Source organism: Primulina huaijiensis, chromosome 6 (genome assembly GCF_012295235.1).
Source record: "Primulina huaijiensis isolate GDHJ02 chromosome 6, ASM1229523v2, whole genome shotgun sequence".
NCBI lineage: Eukaryota > Viridiplantae > Streptophyta > Magnoliopsida > Lamiales > Gesneriaceae > Primulina > Primulina huaijiensis.
Genome location: NC_133311.1, coordinates 19,806,105 through 19,820,966, shown reverse-complemented (window position 1 = coordinate 19,820,966; position 14,862 = coordinate 19,806,105). Strand labels below are relative to the sequence as shown.

The 14,862-nt window shown below is 37.7% G+C and overlaps 1 protein-coding gene across 5 annotated transcripts; it reads left to right on the top strand.

The window, feature by feature from the left end:
* The first annotated feature begins 973 nt into the window (after positions 1-973).
* On the top strand, positions 974-14,593 carry LOC140978034 (protein SWOLLEN 1-like). Of its 5 annotated transcripts, none has more exons than XM_073442771.1 (16): positions 974-1,399; positions 2,672-4,182; positions 4,324-4,761; positions 5,945-5,995; positions 6,032-6,240; positions 6,348-6,784; positions 6,943-6,995; positions 7,082-7,189; positions 7,268-9,105; positions 9,298-9,406; positions 11,087-11,267; positions 12,067-12,134; positions 12,243-12,352; positions 12,446-13,252; positions 14,087-14,183; positions 14,268-14,593. In XM_073442771.1, exons 2-16 carry the CDS (start codon positions 2,682-2,684, stop codon positions 14,285-14,287), a joined length of 6,027 nt encoding a protein of 2,008 aa, XP_073298872.1. In that variant the 5' UTR covers positions 974-1,399; positions 2,672-2,681; the 3' UTR covers positions 14,288-14,593. The 5 variants fall into 5 exon arrangements, with proteins under 5 accessions (XP_073298872.1, XP_073298873.1, XP_073298870.1 ...); XM_073442772.1 differs by having other exon boundaries at positions 5,945-6,022; positions 6,182-6,240; XM_073442769.1 differs by having other exon boundaries at positions 974-1,372; positions 5,945-6,240.
* The last annotated feature ends 269 nt before the right edge of the window (positions 14,594-14,862 follow it).

The window sequence follows — 14,862 nt, the reverse complement described above, 5'->3', positions numbered from 1 at the left end:
CTTTGATCACACTTTCCCTCGTCTTCTATGCAGTATTGTATCATTATCCACTTTACTTCCATGTTACCATTGTTTGTTTGAAGAAGTGTCTGTTTTTCACATCTTTACTCATTTAGATTAGATTTGTGTTGCTGCAGAATCTTTGAATTACAGCTCTCAATCTCTTTGTTCCGCATAATCAAATAACTTGAAATATCCGCAGTGTCAGATTATAGCGCAATATTTGTTTTGTTCTCAGGGATGGATGCATGCGACATCATCATATTAGAGTTTGTACGACTAAATATAACAATTCTAATAAAGCAATATATTTTAATTATAATAATAATAATAATAATAATAAAATATAGAAGAATGGTGAAAATTTTAATTAGATGTGTTGATTGTATCGATAAATGTTAATAGTATGGAAATTTGATGAAAAAAAGTAGAATATTTGTCACTTTGTTTTAGTTATTGATAACGATGTATATCACATCCTTTATATCATATAATTTTCGTTATAACCAAGAGTCTAATGTCAACAACCATGACATGATTAACCTAAAATATGACGATTAACAGGCATATATTATGACAATGAACACATTAATTTTATTTATTTGACATTTACATCGAATTGAATTTTGGATTTTTATATGTTATTTATCGGGGAAAAAAATTCATTCACTGTAGAACTTGAAATATTAATTAAGACAAAAACTTGCGTGAGACGGTTTCACGGGTCGTATTTTGTGAGACATATATCTTATTTGGGTCATTCATAAAAAAATATTAATTTTTATGCTAAGATTATTATTTTTTATTATGAATATCGGTAGGGTTGACTTGTGTCACAGATAAAGATTCGTGACATCGTCACTTGTGAGATCTACTAATTAATTAATACTCTAAATGATATGTATCGATAAAGACGTGAAATATTTGTATTCATCTTTGGAAATGGTAACAGATGTGCGCATTCTTATCTGAATTCATTTACCCGCATGATTTGTTCAAAACGCAAACCCGGATCGGATCTTTGTAATCATCAACCAATTGGATACAGACACGTCAGTTTTCATATTTTATTTTCCCGAAAACACCCTTCCCCCTGTCTGAAAATTCAGTCGGATTCGAAATTTCTTCATAAATAGAAGGGGGCGTTTGCTATCGTAAAAGAAACAAAATTGATCTATCTCTGTATATACACATGTTTGTGTGTAGGGTACGGCGCCTAGGGGTGTAGAGGTTGAGGTGTAGAGCGACGTCGTTGGGGTGGGTTTGGAGTTTACTGAGGAGTTTGGAGTGTTCTCGGCTAGGGTTATGAAGGAAGGTGTGGTCGTTCAATTGGGATTGAGCTGGTGAGGATTTCGTCCCCGGATGGAGGGAGGTAGCGTCTCTACACTTACTTCTTCTGGTACTCCTTCATTTCCTCTTTTTTTTTTTTTACAGTATCGTCAAGGCCGTTGAATATCCGGTGTGTAAATTTTTCTGGGTTTTCATAGAAAATCTTGAGATGTAGGTATGGGTTTCGGGGTTCTCGTTTACTACTCTATAGGTGCTTGAAAGCGGAGGGTATTATGTCGGCGAATTTGAGGCTTTTGGTGTGTTGTGGAATGAATCGTGTTTTAGAAGAATGAGCTGATTCTGGAAATTACGAAACTTTTTCTTTCTTCTGTCTTTTTTAGGGACTAAATGAGTTTTTTCTTATAAGCGTCGGATTAGGGTTTTGAGATGTGTTATTTTACCCGTCTTTTAAGTTTCTTTCTTATTTTTGTTCAAGTACAGTAGTATGTTAGTTCTCTTTACAATACCTTCGACATGGACATGCTATATCCAGGTTTCGCCGTATTGGTAAATGTGGGTTTTATTTATGTCCCTGTATTGCAGTACTACTATCTTTGGACTTCACTTACTTTTATTCTGTCTCGTATTTCAATCGTCTTTTTTCTTCTAGTTTTTTCTCACCTGGGTCGCAATTTATTTATTAATTTATCTAGAACTTGTTGAATTAGAATGCATACCTGTACCTAATATGGTTTTGGCGTTTTACGATGATATTTATGGGAGTGGTTAAGAGTCTTTAACTTTTTGGGATTTGTTTTAAAAGGTCCATCTTAGCCCTTTTTTATTTTATTTTGGTGTAACTGCACCACGGCTGAAGTTTAGTAAATCGGTACATGATTGGTCACATATTAAAAAAATGTCTACATATTCCAATTTGACGGACAATTGATGCAGATTATATTGTTGACTTAAAATGCCACATCAGTAATTGTGCAAAGAGGCTTTGAAAATTATTTTTTGCTTTTTTTCCCTGTGTTCATTGCTGAATGATTTTGGAGACTAACCTCTACGGCACTACCTAAATATTGATGTTAATTTTAAGAATCTGCCTTTTGATTCATTTGTAATTCATGATTTTTCATCTTGGCATGGTTGTTTGAGAACTTAGATCGTGTGCTTGATAAGTGTCATGTTGAAACATAGGGCGTGAACGATGAACTGCCGTTCTTATTTAGGATAAACTATTGAATATAGTTCGTGGGATGCAGGAGTAGTAGTGCCTTGATGGATTCATGATGTTATTCTCCTATATGTTTTATGTAATTGCTGTTTCTTTGATTGTTGTTTTCCATAAGTTTCAATTCTCCTTTAATATCCCTTCTCGGTACCTTTTTACTCTTAGGGATACACCGATGGACTATGATGACAATGACTGTGGAGGCCAGAATCTTCACATAGCTGGTGAAGAGAATTCTAAAATTTTATCAGTTTTACAACCATTTTCTCTTCCCAAGTTCGATTTTGATGACAATCTTCACGGGCATTTAAGATTCGATAGTTTAGTTGAGAACGAAGTTTTTCTTGGTATTCCAAGTCAGGAAGACAATCATTGGATAGAGGATTTTTCTCGGGGAAGCAGTGGAATAGAGTTCAGTTCCAACGCAACAGAATCTTGTGCTTTGCCAAGGCATGACAATGTGTGGTCTGAGGCAACATCATCAGAATCCGTTGAAATGTTATTGAAGGCAGTCGGACAGGACGAGGTGGCCCCAGTTGAAACTATGGTTGAGGGTTCAGACCCTCAGCTTGGTTGCTCAACGAAACAAGTGGAGGTTAACTTGAAGAATGACCAGATGGATTACGTGCTTGAAGGTGAAGGATGTAGTTTAAAAGTGACCAGTGAAAATTTGCATACAGACCTGAAGAGCTACATGGACAATCAAGGTGATTCAATTGGCTTGCCAAATGAATCTCCTAGCAAACATGAGCAGGAAAATTTACCTGGTCCGGGCATGGGAGGTGATAATAATGAGAGCTCTTTTCAGATGATCACCGAGAGCATTGTGGAGACAGGTGATGTGGATAAGCTCTGTAATCCCAATTTTGTTAATACGATTAGTGTATCAAATGATATTTCTGTGGGAGTGGAGGTACAAAAGGAAGAGCACAGTATGAGTTATGAATTAGTGGGTGGGAATGATTCTGAAGATGTTAGTTTGGATATGCCTTGTGATCTTGAAATTCCTGCAAAGTTGGAATCTGCAGATCATGCAGTTGATGTTTGTGTTACCACCATAGGTGGAACTACCGGTATTTCTGGGAAGGGAGAGTCCATGTCTACATTTGAGGGTTTCGATGATGCTTCTTTTGTTGCTGCAGGTGACAGTGATTGTGGGCCTGCAGTCTTCTCTCCAGGTACCAAGATTAAGCAGCCGCCTGAAGGTTGTGATATGTTAAATGAGAAGCCATCTTCTCCCCTTCAAGAAAAAGAGTTTGTTGCAGGAATTGGAATAGAAGAAAGTGAGAGAGATTGTCTTGGTGATCCTGCAGATTTGTCATTTAATGGTGTGGGCTGCATGGAGAAAACAGCGATTGAGGATCTCACAAATGTGAGAGAGGTTGCTGCTACAGAGGAAGAAAATTTAGAGCATGGGGATCATCTCCCTCCTGCCATGCTACCTGGGAGCATAGAGACATGCAGAGAAAATGATCTTTCTGTGCAGTCAGATGTTCATGAATGTAAACTTGATGCTTCTAAATGTGAGGACGACAAGAAGTTGCCTCTTGATTTGATGATTTTGGTCTGTAATGATAATGAGAAAGAGGTGAGGTCCACCTTTTCAGGTGAGGTAGCTGAAGTAAATCTGAAGGCAGCTTCATCCCAATCCAATAATTCTAATGGGGATAATCTAGGTATGTTTGCATGTACATTATTTGTTTTATCTTGTTTTTTCAGCAATGTTCTAATCTTGTCTGAGGCTTCAGTCATCAACCCAAGCTCGCATACCTGTTTTACTTTCAATTGTGTGGCAGTATTTAACTCGGAGGTTTCAGGTAAAACTTTGATATCATCAAGTGCCATAGGAGGTGAGTTAGCTGACTGTGATGAGCGTGGCACACCTTCATATGATATACAGAACAGGGATCAGAATAAAGCAATTAAATTTGAAGCAAATAAAGAACCAGTTATATCAGGGATGGAGGTGATTTTTGGAGGGGCTGATGAGTTTGCCCCTGCTGTTGGATCTGAAAAGAGCACATTGTCTGATTCTGCTCCAGTCGAAGAAGCTAAGTCAGTCGATCAGTCTGCTATCCTGTTTGAAGCTTCCAGTGATGCCTCTTGTGACAAAACTAGTAAGGACTTGAATGAAAATATGGAACATTCTGCCCCTGGCTCGACTGTGCAAGATGATGTAGCTGAAGCTGCACCTTCTGAAAAGCCAAAAGTAGCAGAAGGAAAAAACAATGTAGAAAATTCTCCAATGGTTTCAGGTAAGCTATTGTAATTTGTAACTGACATGCACTTTTCATAGAATCAATAAACACAACCGTTGGTTTCGGACCTAGATTTCTTGTTCTTTTGGCCTATTATGTCTTCCCATGATTCCAAGGTGCAGTACAATTTGCCATTGCAGAGTAAATTATGCCAAGATGTTTAAGCATTGTGGGAATGAATTGGGCATACATGCATTCAAGATTCATGATAGGCAGTAGGCACGAGCAAATTTAAATAAATCAGTTCGTATAAAACAAAACCAAGGTTATTTCAGGCCCGTTAATGTTTGAGGAATTAAACAATTGCCATACAGACGGTAATGTGCTGTCAATGTCAAAACTTCTATGAAAGACATGATAAAACTTGGTTTAAGTAATATGGATGAAATTGCTTAGTGGTGGTTGTAAATTCATTTATTTAAATTTGTAAAGTCATACAAGTGACTTTGTCAATAAATACAAACATTTTTTTATTTTGTCGTAACATCGAATTTGTCCAAACTTTTTTTTGACAGAATTAAAATGATGGTAAACGCATAATAGACCAGTAGTTAGGTAGGAACTAAAGGGAAAATGCTTGAGATATGGGTTTTTCACTACTTAGCCAACTGATGACTTGCTTGAAAGTATGTATGCTGAAGTAAAGGAAGATCACGTGGTTACTCTCTCTTTATATCTGCCTCTTTGTCTCTCACTTGGGTGACCGGGAAACGCAAACCCCTCAACACTTCTGTTTTAAACTAAAAAAAGCTAGGGGCTTATGATTTTCTGTCAGCATATTTGTGAAGCCTTTTTTTGTATCTGACATGATTAATCTGAACTACATATTGTGTGATGCTTTGAACTGCATCATTACTGGTCTACTCTTGGAAGGTTCTCAATCCAACTATGCATAAGTTCTCTCCCACTTAATACATTAATGATTTTTTCTAATAGTTGCTTTTCATCATATTTTATCACTGCTTGGTATGGATTTCATGACTCTTAAAATGTTTCTTTGGTATCCTGTGATTTTGATTGGCATGAACAATTTTGATTGTCCTTCAAAACACTTCAATGTCTATTCCTTTGACATTATCAAGTTGTTGGCATCATGTCGCAGAAGTACTTTTGCTAATTTCAGTTTAGAGTTTCTGATTCATTTCTAGTGACTCCGAATCTCTTCTGTTGGTCTATGCAGCTACCATCAATGCTGTTGATACTGATGAATCGAACCAGCTTTCTTTGCCCGACATTAGTTGTACTGAGCTTTCGCAAGGTAAAGTAAGCAAGCGTGTGAGTCTTAAAAAGAGTGACTCTAAAAATGTAGGCAATGTTTTATCATCATCTGTGGATGCAAAAGTGCAAACTCTATCCAAAGAAGAGGGGATATATGCTTCAGATGTCAGACGTTTAGAAAGTCAGACTATGTCTACAGGAGATTCCAGCACTGGTTTGCAATCAGTTCCCAGTATTCAAGCAAGCAAATTACCCGTGGTATTTTCCTTTTCTATGGACTTGTTCTGATTATTTTATGATATTATCTTTGTTTTTCTGTCTATTTCTTAGCATTTTACTTTTTTTTGCTATGAATCTGTTTGAAGACTGGGAGTGTATCCTTACCGACATCTGGTGGTACAGATCCTGCGATATTGAAAGGAATTTCTCATGAAACTTGTTTAATGTCTGATGGGTTGCCACCATCTGGAGGGTTTAAAGGTTCCACTGAGCGGAAACCAAGACGTGGAAGCGGTAAATCTCTGAAGGAAAGTGCAAAAAAGGGTAATCAGGTGAAGGAAAAATCACCTTTGAGGCAAAATGAAAGGGGGGGTAACTCTTGTGGTCCGTTGAGTCCGCTGTTGGCTGGCCAACTCTTGACACTCAAAAGCGTTGTCAAGCCAAGGACCACTGTTTCTATTACTGAATCCAGTTTGCCGGATCTAAATAGTTCTGCTCCACTATCATCTTTCTTTCAACAGCCTTTTACAGATTTACAGCAAGTTCAACTGCGAGCACAGATCTTTGTTTATGGATCTCTTATGTAAGTTGTTTCTCTCTCTCAAATTATTGCACAGTAACATCTTGCAGAGGCTCCAAATTTCTTGTTTCGGATTCTTGTGAATTTTTTTCTTTATCTTTTTTGCTTCAAGTTATCCTCCAGTTGGTCTCTAATAATGGCTGAATGGTTGCTTCTTGCAGACAAGGAGTAGCACCAGATGAAGCTTGTATGGTTTCAGCCTTTGGTGTGTCTGGTTAGTTCCAGTCTTGGTATAATGTTTTACAATGGATACATTGTTGCTTGCCAAGTAAATTCTTGTTTTCCCCCTAAAAATTGCAGATGGCGGCAGAAGCATTTGGGAGTCTTCCTGGCGAGCTGTTGTAGAAAAGCTTAATAGTCAGAAATCCCAGGGATTTAATTTTGAAACACCTACACGATCAAGCTCAGGTACCTAAAACATTTTGTCTATTCTTTGTTGTTCCAATTTATTGTTGGCTGATTTTGACTTTGAGTGGATTGATGCAGGCGTTAAAACTCCAGATCAAGTGAATAGAAAGACTTTTGCTGGTAGTGAAGTTCTTCCATCGCCTGCTGGTAGAGCAAGCAACAAATTCATCTCTTCTCAGGCTATTAATCCATTGATCCCTCTCTCTTCACCCCTGTGGAATGTATCTGTCTCATCCTGTGAGGCTGTGCCATCCAGCAGCACAGCCAGATGTGCGGGTTTTGATTATCCGGCTGTTTCTCCATTGCATCCTTATCATAACCCACCAATACGGAATTTGGTGTCACATACAACCTCTCGGCAAGCACAAGCTTCCGTTCAAGTACCCTGGGCTACTTCTTCACAAAGTTCTCCGTTTGATATTAGTTCTAATTATACCGTGTTCCCGATTTTGGAACCTGTAAAGTCGGCAGCTGCAGTCAAAGGTTCATCTTCGGTTTTCTCTGGTATAAGCCACGTAACTCCCATTCCTGCAATTCATACTGGGTCTACGGCTCTATTTCCTGAGGCTTCCTCTCTTGACTTAAAAAAGGTGGCCTTGTCCACCACCCAGACTTCCGCTAACACAAAATCTAGAAAGAGAAAAAAATCTTCTGGTGTTGTTGATGTTTTACCGGCTTCTGTGACTGCTACACCCACAGATTCTTTCTCTATACCTGTAATAGATAACCGATTGTCAATAAAGGCTTCTGCACTGGAGGATTTCAGTCGAATCCCAATATCAGATTCAATGCCCATGCCTGTAGCTAGCTGTCTTTATTCTACATCAATGGCTTTCACGACCCCTTCTAGCTCTGTGCCAAAAGGCAAATCCATTCAGTTTATCTCTGCTGCATGGCCCTCGATTTCAAGTGATCACCATAAGAGTGGTGATTCAAGCATGGATAAAAGGGCACCGGTTCTCGAGGAATTTAGCAAGGTTGAGGAGGCTAAGTTACATGCTGAGGAGGCAGCTATCCATGCTGCTACTGCCATGGGGCATTGCCAAGGTTTGTGGAGTCAGTTGGAGCAGCAAAAGAATTCTGGCTTGAAGACAGAAGCCGAAGCTAAATTAGCATCAGTTGCTGTTGCTGTTGCTGCAGCTGCTTCTGTTGCTAAAGCCGCAGCTGCAGCTGCAAAGGTTGCATCAAATGCTGCTATGCAGGCAAAACAAATAGCTGACGAATCAGTAACCAAATATGGAACTCTCAGTGCCCCTGAATGTGATACCTTGAACTCTGTAAACAACTTGGCCAATGCAATTCCGGTATCGATTTTGAAGGGTGGAGATTATAACAATATTTCCAGTTTTGTGATATCTGCTGCCCAAGAGGCTGCTAAAAAAAGGGTTGAGGCTGCTTCAGCTGCTACGAGGCATGCTGAAAATCTTGATGCCATTGTAAAGGCAGCGGAAATGGCAGCAGAGGCCGTTTCACATGCTGGAAAAGTTGTTGCCATGGGTGATCCTTTCACTTTGAGTCAACTGGTGGAGGCTGGACCAGATGGTTATTGGAAACTTCCGCAGGTGGCTTCCATGCCAGGTTCAAAATCAAATGATGCGAGTAATGACAAATCTGACAACTGCAATGTACCAGAGATGCATTCTAACGATACGCAGGTTACTAGTCATATAACACTTCCTGCTCAAATGGAATTATCTAGAAATATTGTGGATGCTGGTGTCACAGTTGACGAGGGTTTTGTATCTTCTATCAAGCACGGAGAGAAGAATTCAAAAGCTCACAAGGATGAACGAGTGATTGAGTCAGATAAAACCAGTGGCATTGCTGCCGAACCATTTGTTAAATCGAGATTAAAATCCCTCACTCCTATTACATATGATAGTACAGCAATCATAAAAGAAGGTTCCATTGTTGAGGTTTGTGAGCTTTATTGGATTTTAAATATCTTATACTTATTTTAGATTACCTCGTTTAGCCGATGTGCCTCTGTCTTATTTTCTAATGTTTTTGTTGCTCCATGTTCGGTATTCGGTGTTGAGACAATCAATCCCATGAATTGATACTTAACTTTTCCATGTGAGAAAATGTGGATTGCTTTTACTCTGTAGGTTCTTAAGGATCGTGGTGATTTAAAGAAAGCATGGTTCTCAGCTAACATATTAAGTTTGAAGGATCATGATGCCCTTGTTTGCTTCACAGAACTCCAATCGGAACAAGGTCTGTAGCGAGGATTTTCTTATTTCTTTTAATTTGGGATGACAATTTACAGAAGTATTACTGCAAATAACAGCAGTATCACATTGTATGTCACATCATTGTTCTTTTATAACGACACAAGAATTGTTTAGAGTGGAATTTCCACTTTGCAGAACAGAAATATTCTTCTCAACAATGAAGATTAGGAAAAAACACCTTTTCCAATACCTCGAACACTTTCAACTGTCACATCTGGATCCTGATAAAACCTCATGCTAAGTTTAAATATCTGGCTGTGTAGGTTGAGTTATGGTATTGGTAGTGCCAAAGAGACAAGTAGGCTTGTTTTTGTTCAGTATAGATTGAAAACATATGAACCCTGTGTAAATTTATATTATATTAGTTTTGGGAATGCAGTTTGTGTAGAGATTATATGAACTTTTAAGGTTCTTCTATTTTTATGATTTTATAATGAAATTAAGGAATCTCATGAACAATTGTTCTACTTCATATAGTGAATCGCCTGAGTGTGTTTTCATTATAGTTGTTCTATCATGGAGGGAGGTATTGGAGATGATGTTTCTCAGAGGGCAAAGATGATCGTGTGGAGTTTTAAGGATGTTCTCTATCTACCATATTAAGGGCGAGACCATGAGACCGACAATTGGTCTCATGGTATGGCCACTTTTTTTATTTATTTTTTTTACCAATTTTTTTTTTCTGTTTTTTAGGCCAAGTTCCCAAATTGCTGTGGGCCCTCATTAATTTTACAATTATGATATTATCCTTATTTTAATATAAATCAAATTAATCACAAGAAAGATTGTATATGCCTGCGCCGGTGCACTAGTATTTATGATGATCGGGCTAGTTTGTGAACTGGAGGATTGCCTCTTGGGTTCTTGGGTATGTGTGATTAATGAATTCGTTTTGATGGTTTTAAATTTTCTAAATTGGTATTTGACTAGTGATTTTTAACACGCCATGTGTGGTGCATCAATGGTTTTTAAAATGGTTTGAGACCCGTGGTGTGTCAATCAGACGGATTATCATTTAAACTTGACACCACACAAAACCTTGATGGTGATTTGCTTTTGTTTTTTTGGTGATAATATTCAACGGACACCATTCAATGTACTTTGGTTCTGGTGGTGGTCATGCATGGCGTTCATATGTGAGAATACATGCGCGGTAGGATGGATTTTTTTGTTTTTCTAATAGCTGAATGATACTGGTGTTATATATGTGAGAGAATACATGTGCGGTGGGTCATGGGTAACTGTAGGATGGATTTTTTTGTTTTTCTGATAGCTGAATGATACTGGTGTTATTTTTCTTTTGGTCATGTAAGTGGAAATAGTGGAGGAATGTGCACGACAGTTTTGATATGGGATAGTGACTGTCAGAACTGGTTTTTCCAGTTAACTTCTTGTTGGAAGGAATGTTGTTCTGGGAGTTGTTTGAATGTTTTATAGAATGCCTCTTTAAGCCTTTCCATCGCTTTCTTATGTGTCTCAATCCAACGAATGTCATTCAGCGTTCTCTCATCTTTTGGCACTCTAGCTTTTCACCAAATCTGTATATTCTGGGTTAATACTCTTTATGCGTCTAAATTTTTGTTGTAATTGATTCAAAATTTATGCCTTCTGCTGAGGATTAGGGATCCTGATGTATTCTCACATGGATGTGCTCCTCTTTTAGGATCAGAGCAGCTGCAGGAATGGGTATCACTAGAAGCCAAAGATGGTAACCCTCCAATGGCACGAATTCCTCATCCTATGACTGCAGTGCAATTTGAAGGGACGAGGAAAAGACGTCGAGCTGCTGTGAAGGATTATACTTGGTCTGTGGGAGACAAAGTTGATGCTTGGGTGCAGGATTGGTAAGAGATATTTGCTTTGTATGACGATGACTCGGTATTAATGCTTGGCTTTGCTAGATATTGTTCTCTTATTTGTTTCTTGTAAATCTTTGATGCTCTGTATTTATCCTTGGTGTCAAATTTGATTAGCTCCCCATGGGTAGCAAAATGGGTCAAAATGTATGCACCTGCTGGAGTCTCTCATCAATTATCAAGTGAGATCTTAGGAAGTTAAATTCAAATATATTGTTAATTCATATTTGATTTATGGGACATTAAATACCTGGAATGATTTTGAAGCGTTCGTATACACAAGATCTTATGGAGCTTAATTTACATTCTGATCGTGCATGTGCCTGGAAGGCGTCATTTAAAATAAAAACGAGATGAGGCTTCTGTTATACTTGGAGAATTTTAGTTTAGTCATATTTTGTTCGCTCTAACCCATGACAGTGGAAGATAAATATATTTGCTCATGATTGTCAGCGATGCACCGTACGGTCAAAATTGTTCTTATCATGAATATGAATATGTTTCAACTTTCCTACTGCTTATTGAATCCTTTTTAAGTCAACAGGACTTAGACATGTATTTTCTTCGAAACCCCATTCAAACAAGGATTGAGTTAATGCATCTTTATTGTAAGTGGAGGTCTTTTAGTTGGGACAATAATAACTGAATCCTTGGATTTGGTATACTATTTTAAATAATTATCGCGAAATGCGTCAAAGTAAGTTTGCTTGCATATATTTGGCCTCTGAAATGACTGAGTCCTACTTGTCCTTCATCTTTCTTTTCTCCATTGAACATGCTATTTCAGTTGGCGTGAAGGGATTATTTCTGAGAAGAATAAAAAAGGCACAACCACATGGAGTGTCCATTTCCCAGGTATTTCTGGTTTGCATATATGAATTGTTCAGAATAATATGTACTTTTTGATCTGTAACTTTAGCTAAACTAGGAAATATTTACTTTCACCTTTTCTGGTGTACGTAGCTCAAGGGGAGACATTAGATGTTAAAGTTTGGCATCTACGACCGACTGTAATTTGGGTTGATGGCCAATGGATTGAGTGGTGTAGATCAGGACTGGACAGGACTTCCCAGGTCTTATATTTTACTTCATTATATAATTTAGAACTTGTTTCACAGAAGTGTGCTTTAGCTGTCATCTTACTCAGCTATGTGTTTTCATTTCAGGGAGATACACCAATAGAGAAGCGACCAAAGTTGGGAAGGAATGACATGGAGACAAAACGGAAGGGTGAGCTGTCTAAAGCCATCAATTTTGCAGAAGTGGACAAAGCTGAACACAAATTGCCTTTGTCCGCTGAAGAAACAGCTTTTAATGTTGGCAGTACTAGGGTTGGTAAAAAACCTGACATGGGCAGGACTATGAGGTATGGTTTACAGAAAGAAGGATCGAGAGTTTTAATTGGTGTTCCTAAGCCTGGAAAGAAGAGAAAATTCATTGAAGTAAGCAAACATTATGTTTCTGATTGGAGCACCAAGACTGTACCTGACGATTCGGTTAAGTTGGCTAAATTTTTGACGTCTCAAGGACCAGGATCCAGGGGATCAAAAAATAATTCAAAGATTGATTTGAAGGAGAAACTAGTAGCAGAACCTCAATCCAAAGCTCCCAAGTCTGGGAAACCTCCAACCGTCCCAAGTAGAATATTACCTCGGAAAGATGGCTTAAACTCTTCCCTCTCCAATGCTAGTGATGCTGCGTTAAGCAATGAAGATAATGAACCAGTTGACCAAAGCCTTACTGAATTTGAATCATTTTCCAATGTTCCTGAAAGCACAATGATATTTTCTTCTCGATCTCGATCAGAAAATCGCAAGAAAACATCAGCATTGAAGACTATGTCTGAGCGGCTCAAGGAAGGGAAACTTGCACCTTCCAGTGGGAAGTCGGAAAAGAATGAAGCAGATGAAAATTTTGTTTCCGGTGTTTCTGAACCCCGCCGATCAATTCGCCGAATTCAGCCAACATCAAGGGTAAGTCATTGTTAATCTTTTGTTGTTTTTCCCTTTTCTTATGCTTACCTGTTTAGTCTAGTTTTGGAGTTCTATATGACATGCACGCTTATTTATTAATATTTTACACACTAAAAACTCAAGAGGTAAATATTCTTATAATTGCTGGAAAATTAAAATATGTTCCAATTTCAGTCCATCAAGTTCTGATTCTGTGTTTAAAAATCCTCTCACGATCTTTTGTTTTTCTATCCTTTCATTTCTATTTTGACTAATATGCATTTAAATATATCTATGTTTAAAAAAATAGATAAATGTTTTGACGGAAGTATTTGAGAGCTCTTAAATCTGTTCTTAAAGAGATTGTCATAGTTGTGCTTGGTTAGCTGAAAGTCACTTTAATTAACCTCAATGGAACATTTTTAGCTGGAGTCTTAATTATCCTATTAGCTGAGTTTTGCTTGTGCTGAATCCTATTTTTGGTTTTTAAAAATGTTTGTCAAGTTGTTAACCTCCACCCTGGATAATGTACATGGCCAAAATCCAGGAGGAAAATATCTAAAAACTTGTAGTTGCTTCAAAAAGTTCTCAATTATCAGAGATGTCCTTTTATGAAGCCGAATGGTGTAAATAATAACTGGTTTTTGCTGAAAGGTGACCTTGATTCATGGCATGAAAGTTTGATTGAATAGTTAGATTTAGAAGAGTAGCTCATGACAGAAATAAAGATGGTTACAGTTATTGTTCAATTCGAAGAAAGTTATCGTTTGGGAGTTACATGAATATGTTGTGCGTGTAACAGTTCTAGCTTTTGCCTTGCATCATTTAGCAATCTGCTGATCTTTTATTTTTCAGCTGTTGGAAGGGCTGCAAAGTTCCCTAACGATCTCGAAGCTTCCAACCTCTTCACATGACAAAAGCCACAGGAGCCACACTAAAAACACATCTAAAGGTAAATATTGAATTATTAGTTTCACATCTCACAGCTCATATTTTTACATCGAGTGCTTAAATTTTACTGCACGATTTATCACAGGGTATAGTGGCCGCAATTGACGAGGAAAAATGGATATCAAGGGCAAGTTATCTCGCATTATATGCAGATTCCTTGTCATACTGAAGAAAAATCGAGAATTGAAGTGCTCATCCATTCTTATTTTTAGGCGTTTCAGCACTAAGATTTAGTAGTGGTGTAGATGTTGATATTTATTTAGGACTAGAGAATTAAAACTTGTATTTCTCCTGGAATGAATAGGCTGTATATGGAATCTGTCTTGGTAGTGTGCACACTGATTGCAGAGATGTCTTAAATTGTGAACCCTTTTGAATTTTCTAGTTGCCGAACCCTTTTTGTATTTTTAACCTTTTGAGTAAATTATGTGAAGTGAACGAGGATAAAAAAAAAGAAGAAGTTATTCATGTCCCTTGAAAAGCCATTTTTAAAGGTTTGAGTTTATCGTTTGTTAGGATTAAAGAACCCATGATTCCATCGGGATGTGAAAGAGGCCAGTTCCATATGAAAGTATTTCATTTTTCTTTAAAATTTTAAAAAATTCAAAATTTTGTAGGAAAAAAGAAATGATCTTTCATGATTATTTGAAATTACGTCTGAAGTACTAAAGACATGATTA

Coding starts and splice junctions, on each gene's coding strand:
- LOC140978034 (XM_073442769.1), top strand. CDS start 2,682: ATGGACTATGATGACAATGACTGTGGAGGCCAGAATCTTCACATAGCT. Junction 11,268..12,066: donor GATGCTTGGGTGCAGGATTG/GTAAGAGATATT, acceptor ATGCTATTTCAG/TTGGCGTGAAGGGATTATTT. Junction 14,184..14,267: donor CACTAAAAACACATCTAAAG/GTAAATATTGAA, acceptor GATTTATCACAG/GGTATAGTGGCCGCAATTGA.